The 18216-nt window shown below is 37.5% G+C and overlaps 3 protein-coding genes across 4 annotated transcripts in view; 1 reads left to right on the forward strand and 2 right to left on the reverse strand.

The window, feature by feature from the left end:
• The window catches only part of LOC128262859 (brain tumor protein), a 40933-nt gene extending 24387 nt beyond the window's left edge, over positions 1-16546 (reverse strand). Inside the window, exons 1-2 of one of the 2 annotated variants that reach the window (XM_052997413.1) lie at positions 16532-16546; positions 3633-3694 (exon numbers count right to left, since the gene is read on the reverse strand). The gene's annotated coding sequence lies outside the window, so the exon portion shown is untranslated. Of the gene's footprint in view, positions 1-3632; positions 3695-15945; positions 16355-16531 lie in introns of those variants that run through there. The other variant, XM_052997411.1, reaches the window with a different exon arrangement.
• Positions 16547-16705: 159 nt separating this feature from the next.
• LOC128262888 (probable DNA-directed RNA polymerases I and III subunit RPAC2) lies at positions 16706-17225 on the forward strand. The gene is made up of 2 exons (XM_052997456.1): positions 16706-16840; positions 16894-17225. Exons 1-2 carry the CDS (start codon positions 16823-16825, stop codon positions 17194-17196), a joined length of 321 nt encoding a protein of 106 aa, XP_052853416.1. The 5' UTR covers positions 16706-16822; the 3' UTR covers positions 17197-17225.
• LOC128262886 (dynactin subunit 6) lies at positions 17141-17932 on the reverse strand. Its single transcript, XM_052997454.1, has 2 exons — positions 17828-17932; positions 17141-17758 (listed from the first exon to the last, which is right to left on the reverse strand). Exons 1-2 carry the CDS (start codon positions 17842-17844, stop codon positions 17218-17220), a joined length of 558 nt encoding a protein of 185 aa, XP_052853414.1. The 5' UTR covers positions 17845-17932; the 3' UTR covers positions 17141-17217.
• Between the last annotated feature and the right edge of the window lie 284 nt (positions 17933-18216).

The following is an 18216-nucleotide window of genomic DNA, read 5'->3' on the forward strand; positions in this document are numbered from 1 at the left end:
GATCGATATGTCCGCTCGTGTATATATACATATGGCCATCTCTGTCCCGCCGCCAGAGCCTCAACTTTTGTCCTTGCCGGCGGTTCATGAACCTTCGACTCTACTCCTCTGACGAACGACGTGCTTAAAGTAGCAAAAAAGATACGGTCGCAAAAAATACAGCAAATACAATACAGCACAAAAAAAAAAAAGCCAGCCACCAATGGCAAAGAAAAAACAATTACGCCAAGCGTTGAAATATTTTCGCTACGGACAGAAACATACACTCGAACTTCGCAAACTGGAATACATCTGCCACAAAAGTCATTTACTAACGAACCAACCATAAAAAATGCAAAATAGTACCAGCATTTATGTAAGTGATATTTTAAAGTTTAGTTTAGCAAACATAAATACTAACACATGTAAGCCATAAATATATGGGCTTGTAGCAAAACGTATTTGGTAACTAAAATATTTCGGTTTACATACTTTCATATATTTCAGCAATAAACATTTTATCGTAAACCTGAATTTCTTGGTTGGTTCTAAAACAAAATTGCTAACAAAAATTATGATAAGGATTTCTATGACTTATTAAAAATGAAAAATTAAACATTTGAATGCTTAACTGTCTCCTAATGGGTTCATCACCAAAAGAAAACCATTTCAAAACACTTAAATGAAATATTGGTCACAATTCGTGGCTTTAATAGCATTAAATAATTATTATTTTTAGAAAAAAGAAAGTGGGCTTTAATGTGCAATAAAAAAAAACATACTTACATATGTATGCTCTTAAAATGTTTTCTTATTAAATTAAAGCATTACAATATTTAGATTTTAATGAAGATGTGTTGACATCTGAAAGAGAATGGGTTAAAGAAATTCCGAATGCAATATAATTCTCCCGATGGGTGGGGGATTTATGCCAGGTTCCGAAACGACAACGTTCATTAGCCGACCGACCTCAGCCTCAATAGTTTTATTGCCATATTGACAGACAATTCAATTGAGCGCTTTTCAATAACCCAGCCTGGCTAATTTCCATGGGCGAGAGTGAGAGGGTCGAAAAAAAAATTGAGGGAACGAGCGATCCCTTTTAGCAGCTGTCATACACAACCAACAACAACTATAACAACAACTACCACCGCCAGATGTTTCCCTTGATCGGAGGGGGAAGGCCCAACCCATAAACCATATAAAATACAGCAACAACAAGAAGAGCGAGCGATCACATATTTGTTATGGCTCTTTCAATAATTTTTGGGAAAGACATTGGGATGGAAAAAAAAAAAAATTAATGTGACACTTGAAACCGGAAATTAGCAGCAGCAGGAGCTGCAGCTGTCGCTCCCTCTCTTTCCCACTTTCTCGCCCCGTCCCGCTCATTCATTTTAACGCCAGGTGAAGTCGGGTTTTAAGAGCTGTATGGGGAATATATGTACATATGTATATACATACATCACTCGATCAAGCCTCTCTTACAAAAGCAGGAAGTGGTAGAAATTCTGAAAGAGTTGCGTGTTGTTCTCTTCACATCTATGGACACATTTGTCATTTCTTGTGTCGTTAATGTTTCTGCGCGTTGGCATTATAAACAGTTAGTTACACTTTTAGTTCCGGAATACGAGCGATTTATGCATGGCTTAGGGGAAATCATCTTAAGCGAGGGGAAAAAGCTGGGAAACTCATTTCTTTGCAAGTTAATTTAAGAACCCAGATATCCGAGAAAGAACAAAACTATAAATATAAATTATTGATTATGGAAAAGCTATAATTCATTTTAAGCCACAAGAAAAACATAAGTATAAAACACGAAACCTATAAAATCTTAGTTGTTTTTTTTATGTTTTTACTTTAATTTGGGTTGGCAACAAAATACTAAGAATAAGAATCGAATGAAAGACAAGTGAATATTCTTTTCTTTTATTTACTCGTTTTTTCACAATTTAAATTTGTTGGAACGGAGTACGTAACTTTATCCACTTGGCCCGCATATGGATATGGGGGGGATCTGTTTTGGGACACTATTAAAGGTTCGAGGCCGATCGTTCTCGGTTTCCAACGCCCACCATATCCCCTTACATTAAAGCTAATGAGGGCACTTCATTGAACTCTCTTCTGTCGTCTGTGGCCCCTTGTTTTTCTTTCCTTTTCGGTGCTTTCCCGCTGTGTGTTCTTATTTGTTGCTGTTTGTTTCTGTTCTGACCTCATGTTCGCATTAAACTAATAAGCGAATAAGACGCCCCCTCAGGAAATTTCAATAACCTCGTTGAAATCCGAACTTAACTTAAACTGTTTTTTTTTGTCTTATTTGTGTTTTTCTTTTTCTTTTCCCTTGTGTTTCTCGGAAAGTTCACGGTTTGGTTAAAATGTTGCGAAAATATTGTTGCGAAGGGGGCAAAACACTTTTAACTAGAAGCGAATGGCGAAACTAAGAAACAAAAAGAAGAGATGGAGTCTCAAATACAGAGAGAGAGACAGCCTTAAAATGACATTAGTTTGGACATAATAAATAAAGCGTTAACAGACATAGAAAAACAACAACGGCCAGAGTCAACGAACGGCTAAAAAATTCACGAACTTGAAAAAAAGTGTGTGGCTAACGACGACGTCGACGCAGGCAGAACGGCGATGTCAATAAACCAACTAACCGGCGACCTGCGGACCATGAATAGGCAACTCACAAACTTGTTGCTCTCGCACAGCAACAACAAAAAATGAAATAAAATCTGTGATTCCATTAACAAAATCTCTTGATAAATGTCCTGTGGTGAAATATATCACTTATGCCACAAGCCTTCGAGCGGAAGTTGAAACCACAAGTAAGATCGATAAAGTCAAGTGTTCCGAATATTAAATACCTTGTTTTCATTTTATAAACACCATTTTAAAGAACTAAACCAAAAACGCTCTCAAGGACGTAATTCTTTATGGAAGGGAATTCTAGTGATAAAGGTCATTACCAGAAATTACTTTTTTTTTACTTTAACTGCTGTTACAAATTTGATCTTAGCGTACATCACAGAACTATTTAAAACGTATAAAACTATTTTAGTTCTTATGGTTTTTTAGGTCTTGATACTCGACACCTATACTATGGAAATTCCTTCAAGTAACAATATCATCTTTATAGGATTCCTTCTCTCTTTTACCTACTTTTGCACGAATACAATATACCCTTTAACTTTACGAGTATCGGGTATAACAAGATAAATAATAACAGCATTAGCACATGTTTCGCATTCGATATGTGGGGTCCCAAACACCATCTCTTTCGCTCTGCCCCACTATCTCTGTCTCTCTCTCTCTCTAAGGGGCACCCGCATGGCATATAAATGAGAAGAAGAGGAGCTACTCCAGACATCAGACGCGTACGTGAGATATGATGAATAAGCCAACGTCCGTCCCTTTTTCCGCCTTACCCATTACAACTCACTCCATTGAGCTTCTCTTCACATGCTGGCAGCAGGTATTGGGTTTCTAGTACGAAGGACACAGAAAAGTAGAGAGAGATATGCCAAAGCGGTCTCAAGATAGATTTATTGTCTATGCGGTTGTATAAAAAAAATCGCAAAATGTAGAACAAAACGAAGCTAATACCCTAAAACACAATTTATAATCGAGCAATTAAAAAATCCTAAACTTACCTTATAATTATTCCAATGTCAGCCGTAAGATTTCCACCTCTGGTCAAGTTGAACAGGTTTTTCTAAAAATAAATACAAAATTAATCATGACTTGATGACCATTTTCTTTGTATGCTTTATAATAGTCCGAAGTATTAAGACATCTTAAAGACAATTTAAATTTTTATTTATTTTTAAACCAAAGGAATATGGTTGTTGTTAATAAGATACGACCCCAACACATGTATTTTATAAATATAAATGTTAATTACAGTCAAGATCAAATGGGCTTTATTTTATTGATGGCAAACTTGTTGGCCAGCTAATGAAACCATTTGATAGGGTATAAAAGCCCTTAAGTACACGCATTATTTCTAAATGTCCTTTGGATCTCTTGTTCTCTTCCTCCCTCCTCCTTTTTTATTTGGTTTGCCCTGTGAAACACTTTACGTTAATTATGCAATGTACACAAAAAAAAACGGAGCTTTCCTGCGGGTGATTGTGGGTGGGAGGTGATGGGTGGTTTCTGGAGGTGGGCGGATGAGGCCGCATTTAAGAGCTGTGTCACTGCGGTCTGCTGCCAAAGGTGGGATTTCCTATATGTGTGGGCGGTTCTCATGTAATTGATGAACGCTGTTAATTATGACCGGCTTTAACTGTCACTTTTTGGGCAATTTCTCAGCTCGAGTGGTTTAATGAAAAGGGGGATGCTGGGTGGTTGGCTGGTGGAATGAGGTGTATTATTTTACCTTTGTCACCTTTACTCCTTGGTAAGCTTATATTTGACTTTGTATTTGACCAGCTTTAAGTAGTATGAATACGTTTAACGACCGAATTTTAAAAAGTTTTAATATCATTTTAAAAAACTTTAAAGAGACTACAAATGTAATAAAAAATTTGGCTATACCGAAAACAAATACATTCAACTAAGTCCTTAATGTTGACAAATACTTTTAAAAACGGTTTTTGTTTTATTTAGGTTGTTGCACTTCGAATCATCTATCTTTCCGTAGAATGATTGACCTGCGAGGTGGAGAAAGAGGTAATTGGTCCCACGAGCCTTCCTTTCTGGTTTTCTTCTCGGCTCGGTTCAATGCCGCAGTATCTGTTCCAGTTACCATTCCGTTTCAGTTCCAAGCCCCAGCGCCCACAGTTCGCGATCTTCACACGCGCAAAAAAAAAAAGAAAAAAAAAGGGGGTGGCGAGGTCAGGGCGGGAGGTGAGGGGGTGGTAGATAGGTTAGCTAAGCGTCTGTTTCTGTTCTTTTGTTTCAAACTCGTTTATTGGCTCTACCTAGGCAAGCATTTCAACTTTCAAAAAGAGCCAAAGTCAGCGCCAGGTTATAGTACCCATATATATGTATGTATGTATATATTTATATGTGTTTAGATGGGTATATAGTATATGTGCTTTAGACCCCGTGACTCCGGCGAAGAGTCTTTTGTGTCTGCGCTGTTGGCCAAAAATTCGCTTTGTTTTGCACTCAACAGCGCGCGCCTTCTTTATTATTACTATATATATCTGCCTCTCCTTTTCTTGCTTACTTTTAAGAACTTTTTGTTCTTCTGGCGCATTTTCTTCTTGGTTCTTCGGGTTATTTTCTGGCCCCCCACCATCTGTCATTAGGTTTTCTCCAACAGCCCCCTCGCATTTCGCAGCCTCTGCTAATGCCTTTGTTACCTTCGCTTTTGGGGTCTCAGTCTGTGTTGTGTTCTTTCACCTTTTTCGGGTAGTGGAAACTTTTTTTTTTGCAGAAGGTCAACGTTCATAATTGCTTGTGATACACTCTTAAAGCCAACGAACCGCGTGCTTTTCGACCAACGACTCCTTCTCGCAACACTCCAAATTGCGATATTAGATGCGGCAAATTATTATGCCTCGTACAGTCAAAGTTGGCTAGCGAGGAAAATTAAGTTCCCATAACATATTTTCATCAGATATAATAAACTGAAATAGTTTAATTTAAGATAGTACAAGTGTAATTGAAATTACAATTACTTGTTTATGTAGCTCAAATAAAAATTTTTTTTTTTAACTAATTTAAAAAAAAATGTTTTTAAAAATGTATGATTTCGTAACGTTTAATATGAAAATGCTTCTTAAAAGTCTTAAAAGTAAGGTCAATAAAAATATAAAAATTCAACTTATTATGTAGAAAAAACAAATTTCTAACAGCATTTGTATTAAAATATTCATATCATAGTTTCAGTTCTAAAAAATTTAATTTACATTTACTCAGCTTTGTTTTTATGGGGGAATAGTTAAGATTCGTCTGTAGATATATTTTTTGCTGTTCCAACGGAAATGGCACTTCTGGGTCGATCCAGAGGTTTGCATTGCTTTTAAATTCCGTTTCAGCGACCCCGCCAGAAGCCCCTCGTCGTATTTCGCACACCCCTTGATTATTTCTTTAATCAGATGTGGGAAGTTCTTTGAACTGAACTTGGCAAATGCGAACAAACAACCGTGCGACCGAACGACCGACCTCCCTTTCTCTCGGGGGCATTTGAACGTTTCCTCTGCCGATTCGAGTGGGGTTATTCCCGACTAATTTCCCCAAAGAACTTTTGACGGAGACAATTCTCTGGCGAGCGTTACTCTGGCCAATCAGAGGGTTAAGTCGGTCAAAGGTTCCGCCAGATTACCGATGGGGCCAAGCCCAAAAAACATTTGTTTTTGAGGGGTGCCCCAGTGCAGGCATCAAGCTCAAAATTGAAACAATTAAATTATTCCATAATTATATGGATTGTCTATGCTGGAGGTGGAACAGCAGATGAAGAATTAAATGAATGGAACTCCAGCAGAGAGCCACGCCTGCACAACACATCAAGTATCATTAACAAACTTTATGGGTTGTATTTTATTTGGAGTTGTTTGTACTTAAATAAACTCGAAATTGGATGAGGAAAATGGGGAGAAAGAGAATAGCTGTTGGCTCAAAACTTAACAAATGATAGCAGCAACAGCGGCAGAAAAATCATTAAAAGAATTTTACTCGGAAATAATACTTTTAATATCCCCTTTAGTCCTCTTTTGATAAAAACTATTGAGAGCAGTTTTTGTGCAATATTGTTTTTTTATAAGCAAAAATCAATGCAAAAATTAAAACAGTGGTTTTAAATATCTGTTTATTTAGTGAAATCATTTGAAACAATTTAAGCCTATTCGAAACAATTTATGAATGTTTTATATTGTGATTTATAAATGAATATTTATTAAGGTTACTGCGCCTGACATATTCTTTTTAATATTTTCTGGGAATTATATTTAAAAATACTTCTATGAGGTGGTTATGGCGAAGATGCTTGATTAATATTCTAACATTTTTTCGAGTGTAAATTACAACCAGAACCAAAAACAAAAATGACAATGGCCAATCATCAAGCAACATCAACAACAAAGCGGTTGAAGAATCGAAGAAGAACGTCGACATCAGCTGAAGAAATCGTTGAATACGTTGGCGTTCGAACATTGACCTTCATTAAAGAAGAAGAAGAAGATGGAGAAGCGGTAGAACCCACTGACGGCAGCAACAGCAACAATTCAAGCTTTCTGCTTTGGCCATCAATCAGTAACTCACTCGCTCTCCCGCTTACTCGAGTGCAGTTTCCTTAAAGCTCAAGCCTCTCTTTCCCTCCCTCTCTCGCTCTCTCTTTGACTGCATCTATCGCTTACTCACCGCCAACAACGGTAAATTTGCTTACGTTTTTCTGGTTTAATAAACACAATATTATTTAACACTGACATTTTACAACCAAGGAACACAAACGCCAAATGCAAAATAGGTTACACTGCAAATACTAATTTGTTTCACGGGACTTTAATTGGACAGTATAAAAATGCAACGAGATTAAAGATTATTTTACACTAAGACCCAATTTCTTGACTTTATGATAAGCTAAATTAAGTTATTATTGAGAAATTATGTTAAGAAATTTTGCAGTTTAAAACATACTTATGGCTTATCATAAAGAGAAGAAAATAAATTTTATTGTCAAATTATAAAAATCATGAATCTTTTCATTAAAAAATATTCTTTGAAAATTTGTCAACATACATATTTATAAATATATTTTTATTTACTATTTTCAAATTAAAAGTAATGAACAACAAATTATTTTGGCAGTCTATAATACCAAAAAAACCCATTTTCAGTCAGTAAAATTTAAGAAAAACATATTTGTTTTAAGTGCACAGTGGCGTCGCTGTCGACGCCTACTGCTCTGCCAGCACATTCACTTCTCGTTTTGAGCTGAATCACCATAAACCAAAAGCCACGAGTTGCGGGCCAGCGAAAGAATAAACAATAAGTGTCTTTGGGGCGGAAGAGCGAGCGGGACGGACTGATGGGGAGACCGGGCCAGGCAACACAAGAATATCTAATAAGAAATCAGCAAAACCGAGTCTGAAAAACGTGTTTTTGTGCTTTTCGTTGTTATTCCTTTTTTTTTTTTATTATTTTTTTTTTATTTTTATTTTTTGTTGGATTTTTGATGGTGTTCGGGCATTGTGGGGGGAGGGAAAACCGGGAGGTGAATCGGGGAGGTTAGCTGAACGAGACGAAACGGTCAACTGAAGCTCTAAGCGCGACACCAAAAAGTACATTGTGAAATCATTTCTATTTCTAAACAACAACAAGCGGAAGCAACAACAAGAACACCAACACAGAAAACCACAGAAGAATTTGATAGGCGGCTACTGTGGTCGATCGGAAATACTCGGTTAGCGAAATCCGGAATCGCACATTTTCTTATTGCTATAGCCGGTACATGAATCATCTTATCAGCAAGCCTATTGAATTTCCAAAAGATTACAATTTGCAAAAATTTGATCATCGGTCAATAAATAAATAAAAAGTGTTGATATTCAAGAACTTGAGCCATGAAATAAGCATTTATTTCAACGTTTACCTGAAGTTTCAGATACGCCAGATATGTTTTCAGATTTCAAATTAAACAATGCAAAAATTGAAATGATTTTCTCGAATTCAATTTACGGTTCTTAAGGATACAGAAACATATACGCGTTCATTACCATTAACGTCTCAATGAGGTAAATATTCAAACTAGAAAGTAGTATACTCTGATTTAGCAATTCAATATTTCCCCTTTATGTGAGCATTTACTGTACATGTGTGCAACTGGCTGATTTGCGCCTCCTCCCCCGCCCACAATGCCAAGCCGTCTTTTGTCCCACCTCCAAAAGGCGTTTGCTTTGTTTTATCAGCAATTTCAGTTTCAGCTGAACTACACTCTGAATATTTCTACATACAATGTTTCAATATGGATTCGAGTCGTCGGGCTGTGAATTCTCGTGCTGTTTTTTTTTTTGCCCGCTCTGTTTCTTCTGGCTCACTGTTGTTATTGTTGTTAGATTAATTTGCTTTAACAGCTGTCTGGCTGTCTGGTCTGCGAACACACAAATATACTCGTAAACCGAAAGCCAAACAAAGTCAAAGACAATTCCGAAGACTCCAAAGGCAAGCAGCGTGTGAACTTTTTGTGGGGGGAACCAAATGTGAGGAGACAGGAGGGCGAGCTTCCAACGCCAAGTGCAAGAAGACTCGAAACTCAAGGCTGTGAAGAATTGAAGTTGAGCGGAAGAAAGAAAGAGAGACCTCTGGAGGAGGGATACATGGATACAGTGGAAACGCGCTAATTTCATAACTTATCATATCTTAAGAATTTTTTTCTTTAAAAAATATGTAAGTTAATTTTTTAGTTGCCATTTTGGATGTGAATTAAAAGATCATTTTAATTTTAAATTCAAAAGTATAATTATAAATATAGTTTAAGCTAAGTTAAAATACATTTTTTTTACTACAACTTTATTTCCGTTCGCTTAAATTGATTTACTGTACTCTTTTATTTAAAAACTTCACATTTTCGAACGAACAGTGTACAACAGTCGAAACGCAAACAAGCACTTTAAATAAAGAAACACATGCTGTTGCTCTATATTCCGAGAAAATCACACAAATGGAGCTTGAAGGAGACGAAATTCTCCTAAAAGATTTTAACTGAGATAACCCTCTCTCACTTACCCACCTCTAAAAAGTAAAGATCCCGGCAGATCTATTATGATAATGGAATCCAACTTAATAACAAAGGCCAACCTGTTCAAGCAAAACGGAAACATAGCTAGAAACCCATCCCAAAGCCATTTCAACATTTCAAAACAAAAGTTTTGACAAAATTCCCACGAACCCTGAGTTCCTAACACACCCCTCGCCACGCCATTTACAACCCTCTTTACAAGACCCATAAAGATTCATTTACAAGACAATTTTCTTGGGACAATTTCCCATTTGCATGCGTTAAATTTTCGCATATTCATGAGGACGTATGGACACAGGACACCGAGAATCCGAGACCGAAGCCGAAACGAACCTGAAACTAGAGAGAAAACTACCCCTATTACGGTTAACAAAAGTAAATGACCTTTAATAATGTTGTTCGGCAAATTTCACGGACAAAACGAAAAGTGGAAAACAAAGACAGAATGGTTACAGGAACTTGGAACCGGTCGTCCTCTCAGATCATTCAACTAAAACCCATCAATCTGTATACAAGAACCACACCCAAAATAAAATCGCGAGGGCGGGGAAAGCAATAAAACCATTTTATATTCCATACCCCCAAAGGTAAAATAACACTAAAACAAAAGCTTGGGGAGGCCCCCTCTATAGAGAGTGCAATTAAAGGTGCTTTTTGAATTTATGCTGTCATAAACTTGTAATCGAAGATGCCGCAGCCTACACAGGGAAAATAATAAGGAAAATATATACAAAATTCGTTTTCACAACTAAAACTATACAATATTGACGAAGTCAACAGATTCTACAAATTTCTGACAAAACACCAATAAAACCTAATTGTTTTCTTAATCCAAGATACACAGGTATAAATTCTAAAAATTAATAAAATGTTTTTTTAGATTTGGTAAATGTTAAATTTTAGATAAACATTTTAGGTGGCCCTTAAAATTATTTGCGAAATATAATAAGAATCTTGTCTTATGAGAAATGTGCTTTTTTTCGCTGTGTACACATTTTGCAGCATGCATATTTTAATATATAAAATCGTAAAAAATATAATATACAAAAATTCATAAAACTCCCGATAAAGGTGTACATGAAGCGAAGGCAGGGCGTTGAATCCGAGAATCCATTCCACCCTCAAATCCCATTCAACATATGAAAATCAAATCAGCGAGGGTTGCCATTGTACTATGCAAACAAACAGATGTGCGTGTGTGTGTGAGGGGGAGGAAATCGTGTGTGTTTGTATGAGAGAGTGGGTTGGGTAGGGGGTGGCATTTTGGTGTTGTGGGAGGGCTTCCGTCTGTCTGGGGTCAATGCACAAAAATGCGTAGAACGTGCTAGTGTCCGCTGTTTTCAACAGGGGGGTTTTTGGCTTGCGTTGAGCTCTGCTGGAAAATCGTTCACTTTTCGCACTCACCAATACTCGCCCGCACGCACTCTCACACACACAAACACACACACACACACGCAGAACTGATGCTGGGGGCTGGCCCAAAAGTTTGTTGACCCCAACGCGAACAGACAGCAATGCGTAGTAGAAAATACATATATTTAATACAGTGAACGCCCGCCAATTGTTCTCAGCGTTTATTGGTTTTAAAAAGGTGATCTGCTTACTAAAAACTAGCATTTCGACCAATTCGTTATAATTAAAGTTGCTTAAGTTAGCGTTCTTTTTTTTTAGCTGTGCATGATTTTGCTTTAGTTAAATAATTTTAATTTTAAATTTAAAAATTGTATTCCTTTTGTGATATTTTTTTTCTCAAATTTATAATTAGGGTGTACAAAATATTTTCAAACTACGATTGGACTATAACTTTTAAAAATAGCTTTTATTTCCAAAGGTGCTTAGTTTCCAGGGAACACTGTATTTGGTGTTCCTGAATTTTGGGGTAAGATGCGTTCCCCTTTTCTTCGCCGACAGCCCAAGAGGGTTGATTAGCGCCACCCCCTCGACACCCAACACCCATCCACCCATGTGAATGCATACCGTAAGCTACCTTCCATTCCACTCCATTCCTATCCTTGCTTCCTTTCTTCCCGGGCATTAATAATATGGCTGACATGACTATTTATTTATTTGCAAGACACTTTCCCTAATGCTGCCGAGGGGGAGGCCAGACGACAGAGGTCCGACCCACCCCCCGGAAAAGGGATCAAAGTCAGACGCATACAAAATGCTGTCGTAAGTTCCTTATAAGTTAAAACCACCCCTGCCAAAAATAAGCCACACACCGATAGGGGAAAAATGCAAGTTGGACAAGAGAAAAAATGAAAACAAAATGAATTGAAATGAAATGAAAGCGGCAGCTGTAAAGTTCAACAATAAAAGTGGAAAGCAACAGAGCAAAAAAAGTGAAACGAAAATGAAATGAAACTAGGCACAGGACACACAGGGGATGCGAGTCCTTTGAGGCCGCACAGCAACCACCACCAAAAGCTACAGCAACATGTACGGCAGCAACATCAACACCCATCAGCAATATGTGCGATGGCAACAGACGGCATCGGACACATTTTACGGCTGCTCTACGGCGTATTATGCAAATCCCCCCAGCCGTGCCTTGAAAAAATGTACAAATAATTTAGGTACAAAATAAAACATGCATTTCAATAGCAAACCACAAGACTTACTGGTGTTTTTTTTTTCCATTTCCCTTTTTATTCACTTGAAACTACAGGACGGAAATCAAAAGCCACACTTATTTTCACTTTTCTGTTATGAAACTTTTGATTATTCTGATTTAAGGATTTCTTAAGACCAAAGAACAGGGATCAAAATTAAGGGCTTAATTTATCGGTAAAAGTTGGTATTATGTATTTGGAAAAAACATCTTGCAATCCTTACAACATTTCTTAAACTTACAAAAGGTTGGACTAAACTATCCGGTTCAAATCCGACCTTTAAATAAAAATTGCATATTTTTAGCGACTTTATTCATTCAATCAACTTTAATACAAAGCAGATAAAAGAAAAAATTACTTCACCCTTAAACTTTTCGCCTTAAAAATGTAAACAAACGATATTTATAAAGTTAAATTAGGTTTGAAACAAAATAAAATTAAATATTTGTTTTTCTATTGTTTTGAGAGTTTTGTTTTTTACATAGCATCTTTATAACCAAAGATAAATAAATTCCATTTTCCTGATTGGTAAAAAAGGTGTTGCCAAAGCTTCTAAAACCACAATCTGAAATTTTGACTGCTGGTATCCTTTTTCAAAAACTGCAAAATTTTGAGACCCATCGAATGCTATAAACAAGGAAATCCAAACAAAGGGGAAATAAGAGAAAAAGGCATGTGTAGGTTTTGTTTGTTTTATGTCTCTCTGCCGCTGCAAAAGCCGGCGTCGCTGCTGCTGCGTCTGGGCTGCGATCACGCACAAATAAAATAACAAGAGGGGAAAAAAGGTAAGAGTCGATTCAGCTTCCTTGTGACTTGCTCTTCTTACACTAAAAAAAAAGAAGCTCGATCTCAAAATGTTTGTTTTTTGGTAGTTAATTTAATCCCACGCTGCTTATATTTTTTTTGTCGGTCTTTTACCAAGCAATTAAAATAGATATTTGTTTTTAAGATACTAAAAGGACATGTAAAGACTTCAAAATAGGAAACAAAGCATTACAATTTTCTGTTCTGTGTAGTTTGTCTGGCCATCACTTGGTCTTTTATGTTGATTTTGGGAATTCTAAAAATGCCTGCAGCTTCATCCTTCTGCGTTTCTGTCTTCTCTCCTCCGTTTCCTCCTCCTTTTCGTGGCCCGTATCGAATGCAGCCGGCAGCAGATGACAGGTTTTGCGCTCTCCCCCGCCTTCGCAGTCTTCTTCTCCTTCTTTATTGCGCTCCCCACCTCCTTCGTGTCTCGCTGCACAGGATGTTGGGAATATCACGTAGTCGTGTCCGTGTATCCGTCTGTTCCTTGTTCTCTGTTCCTTATTTTCTGAGCTCTGCATCTTCGTCTTGCGCCATTGCCACATCGCCTTTTTCTGTCTGCTGTTGAACTCGGCTCTCCTTTGCCCCCTTCTACAACTCATTATGCTCAGTCCATTTCCTTCTTTCCCCCCATCAGTCGAAGTATTTTATTTTATTTCGTTTCGTTTGGCTTTCGATGTCTGCAGCATCCTTGGAAATTTGTTGCACAGTGGGCACTCGGAAAAATTATAATTTAAAACATGTATATAGTTAAAAAAAAAAATATTGTTTGTGTAAAGGTTTTGAAAGTCTTTCAATTCAGTTGCTAAAAAAATATTTTTTTTATAATATTTCTAATACCAACAAAATTGTTTTTATTGATTTGAAAGGGGGCCTCTACTTTAAAAGGTTTATTATGTGGTTAGAAATTAAATAGAGCAACATGGAATCTATAAAATCTTTCATTCATTTGTAATATTTTTATAGTGACCCACTGTTGTTGCATGTGACAGCGTCCTGTCAGGTTTTTTGGTGTTTCAAGAAGATACTTAGATCTCTGCAATATTCATGGCTCACGCTGGAAGATATTCCACTCTAGGGAGAACTCACAGTTTCTGTCCCCATCAACATGTACCATTTATTTGCAAGTGTTACTACACAAAAAACAACCAAGAAAACAAATATGGTACCATACTTTTTTGTAGTCAAAATAAATTGAAAGACCAGAATACAGTTCAAAAGGATATAATTTGGTCGTCATTTTACATGATTTGTTCTTTCTGTGTATGATTTGTAGGCAGGTAAGTCTCGTTTGGGTTTATTGTGCAATCTTACACACAAGTGCGGAAAGTGTTTACGAATCAGTTTCGCGAGTAAATGCTAGGGAAGTTATTTTCCCTATGTGCAGGCCATATACCATTGTATACTATAATGTTGCTGTTTATTTACACGGACCAAACGAGAACCCTCTGTATCATATTCCCAGAACCATTTCTTACTTCTCTTTCCTCTTCATCTTCTTATTTTTTGTTTTTTTTTTTTTTGCGACGATCGTGACGCTTAAATGCAATTCCTTTGTTGTAACCACTACAAAGACAAAATAATTGCAAACGCAAAAAAGAAAACCATAAAAATAAGAATAGTCGGCCCAGGAGAGAGTGAGAGAGAACAAACCCCTTTTTTGGCCAGGAGAGAGCAGCTGGCTCGCTCTCACACACAACATATGTCTGTAAGTCAGCAAACGCCGGCAGACATATAAAATATATACATATATACTGCAGTCCATGTAAAAACAACTAGCAAAAAGGGCGCCCAACATAATAGGGGAAACGAACTGGAAACGAAACGCAGCCTAGACCGAAATTGCAACAACTGCAAATTGGGGGAACGCATGGCGCCAAACGAAACATGAGATTATTACAACACAACCCTGGGCGAACGAAGAGGTGGGGAGAGAAGGAACGCCTGAGATAACGGAACATGCTGTCGCATTAGTCACCACCAAAACACAACAGATGTGTGTGTGGGACCACCAAACAAATGAGAGCAAAGGAGCCAGCAGGATGACAAAAAGGAGAAGGTGGGTGAGGGGACAGAGACGAGACCATAGCAACCAGTGGAAACAAAATACAGTGCATATTGGCTAACGTCTATTGCGAAGTTGCGAATAGACAAAATATAAGATACAGCGTTAAAAACATGGTGCACACCGCAAGGCGGTATTGGAGTATTCTTAAACTTAAGAAACACACAAAAATATACTAATTTTTGTAAAAAATCAGTCAGTGTTTATAAAAACATAGCTCTCTGTAGTTCTCGGTAATTTAAGCTTTTACTTTTTACATATATTCCAATTTGAGCACAAAGCTGGAGATAAGACTTCTCGAAATGTTTGTTGTTGTCGATCACAAGCAAAGAAATATTAAAATACGTAGTATTCTTTTTTTCTGAAATCCAAGTTTTTAATTTTGTAATTAATCTAAATATTTAAATACAACCGATGATAGTACTGATCAAAATCCAAGACCAGTAACCTTTTTTGACTATTAACGAAAATGCAGTGTGTATTCAAAATGTAATGTGCCGGGAGTAGAAAAAAAAACAGAACAGCAGGCGAAATAACGCCAAAGCTAAAGCTTAAGCCTCTGGAACTGGTATTTTTTAGCCATCACTTCCGCCTTCGCTGGCAGCGACGTCGACTGCGCAGCGGCAGAGGCAGCTGCCTTATTTTTTTAGCTGCATGAATTTGCATAATTTTGCGACCCAAAAAGGGGGCGTGGCCGTCATGGCCAAAAACAAATATTAATTGACATTTCGGCTGTTCAAAAAAGCTTATTTATGTATTATTATTAATCACATTTCGTGCAATAAGCAAAAACAAACCTGTATTGCAGTTTATTCCTTCGCTGTATGCGTTTTTGGCCAGGTGTCGGTGTTTTTAGAGCAACTTTACGTTAAATGCATTGCGAAAGAAATTATGTTTGGCGTTGCAGTTTTTTTGTGCTTTTGTATTCTTCTTTATTTTAGGTCTCCTCTTTTTTGGCGCCTTTTCTGCTGATGCTTTCAAACAAACTACACTGTGACATGCACACATACATAGGCAAAAGGCGGCATGCAATTATAATTATGCTAATGCGGCTGTTTGCGACACTTCTTTCTTTCGTGTTGGCCCCACACCCGCACAAACTGATTTCGCAGCTGGCCTCCAATAAAATTGGCAACAGAACGAAGCGAATTAGCAAACAACACACAAATAGTCCAAAACCGCGTCCGTATCAGAACGAGTAAAGAACTAGAGCAGGTAAAAACGTTGAGCCTATACCGATACATCGATAAGACAACAAACGGATATCGACTGTTTTTCGCTGCTCAAATTAAAAAAAAAGGAATTACGAATATCAAAATGTACATACAATTAGTAAATCAAATACAGAATTTAAAATTAAAAATAAATTAATAAATCACTTACAAAGAAGGAGAATTCTGCAAGGTTTGTAAATCTACCGGGAAAATCCGAATTAACAAATTTGATTTACATTTACATTTCTTCCTGAGAACTATTTTGTAAAGGTAGCTTATTAGTTTACTATTTCTTATATTTTAATGCTTCTTCCAGCTCTAAGAAAGTGTGACCCTGCTAGCTCTTGTCCATTTTTAGCTACATTTATAGACAACTATTCGATAGTCACACAATCGATTGTCAAGTCGTGCCTCGCACGTTTTTTGTAAACAACTGAGGAAATATTTAAATTAACACAAAATGGGAGCATTGGCAGAGGTTCTTATAAGACAAAACATAAATTATGGCTTTTAATTAACAGATTGTTTCAGCTGGCTGGCGATGAGAAGAATGGCGAAGGCTCGCGGACTTTTGTGTTTAGCAACGAGGGACACACGCTGGGCAATGCACTGAAAACCATTATAGCCCGCTATCCGGAGGTGGATTTCTGTGGCTATACCATTCCCCATCCCACCGAGCAGATGTTGCACTTCCGCATCCAATCCCATAGAGATCGAGCCATTGATATACTCAAGCGGGGACTGGAGGACTTGGAAGGACTATGTGATCACACAATCGTTACTTTTGAAAAGGAGATGTCTAACTTTAATGCGGTGAAGGTGGAGAATACATAAGGATTATATATAGAGTAAAAACTAGACAACGCTGCGCGCCTTCTTGGGATCATAGTTGGGCTTGCGAAGATGGTGATAGTTTGGCAGGACCTTGCGAAGGAAATCGATTTGAAGGGTCTGCGATCCCTGCTTATCGATGGCCTCGCGCTGCAGTCCTTGTTCGCCATAAACAATGGTGTTTTGCGGCAGAAGTTGACTGGTGTGTATTTTAATCCCAGCACCCACCACACAACTATTGGAAACGGTAACGCCACGGCCCACAAAGCACTTGCTCTCGAATACGTTTTTGTCGCCAATGCGAGCTGCCTCCACTTGGCAACCTACTTCGAAGACATTGTGGCTGCCAATGCTTAGGATATTATTCACATCCCATGATGCGCCGGATTCCAGGCGATGTGCTATGGTTGCGTACTCCTCGATGATGCAGTTTTCACCAATTATTACGGGTCCTGCATCCGCAATAACGGTGGCACTGGGATGAACCACACAGCCCGAAGAAAAGGTGATGTCACCGCGAAGGTTGCTCTCCTCGCAAACCACCGCCTTGGGCAGGATTTTGATCCTAAGGGGAAAGATTAGTTAACAGGCTACTTTGTTATCCTGTTTTCAGATTTTTTATAGCGGAAATTACCTATTTTCCGAGGGCATTTTCCTTATTGTTTACGTTTCTCTGACAATGCACAAGGTGCTAAAAAATACTGTAAAAAATACTGTAACTATCGAAAAGAAAGAGGAAAGTTTTTAAGCTTTAAAGCCAGATTTGGCTATATTTCAATTAATGAAATTTTTATTGGGAAACTATTACTGCTATGAATTAATTTAAGCAATTATTTAGTAACATTTTCGTTGACCATAAACATTTTTTCTGCCAAAGTCAGCATTCAACCCCTGTTTTTCTGTAGACACTTATAGCATCCATATGATTTATTTTTACTTATTTATTTTCATATCACTAGTAATTTGTCTAAGGAAGCCCAATATTAATTTTTAGTTGTAAAAAAAGTATGTTGTTTTGATAAA

This window comes from Drosophila gunungcola, unplaced genomic scaffold, assembly GCF_025200985.1.
Source record: "Drosophila gunungcola strain Sukarami unplaced genomic scaffold, Dgunungcola_SK_2 000001F, whole genome shotgun sequence".
NCBI lineage: Eukaryota > Metazoa > Arthropoda > Insecta > Diptera > Drosophilidae > Drosophila > Drosophila gunungcola.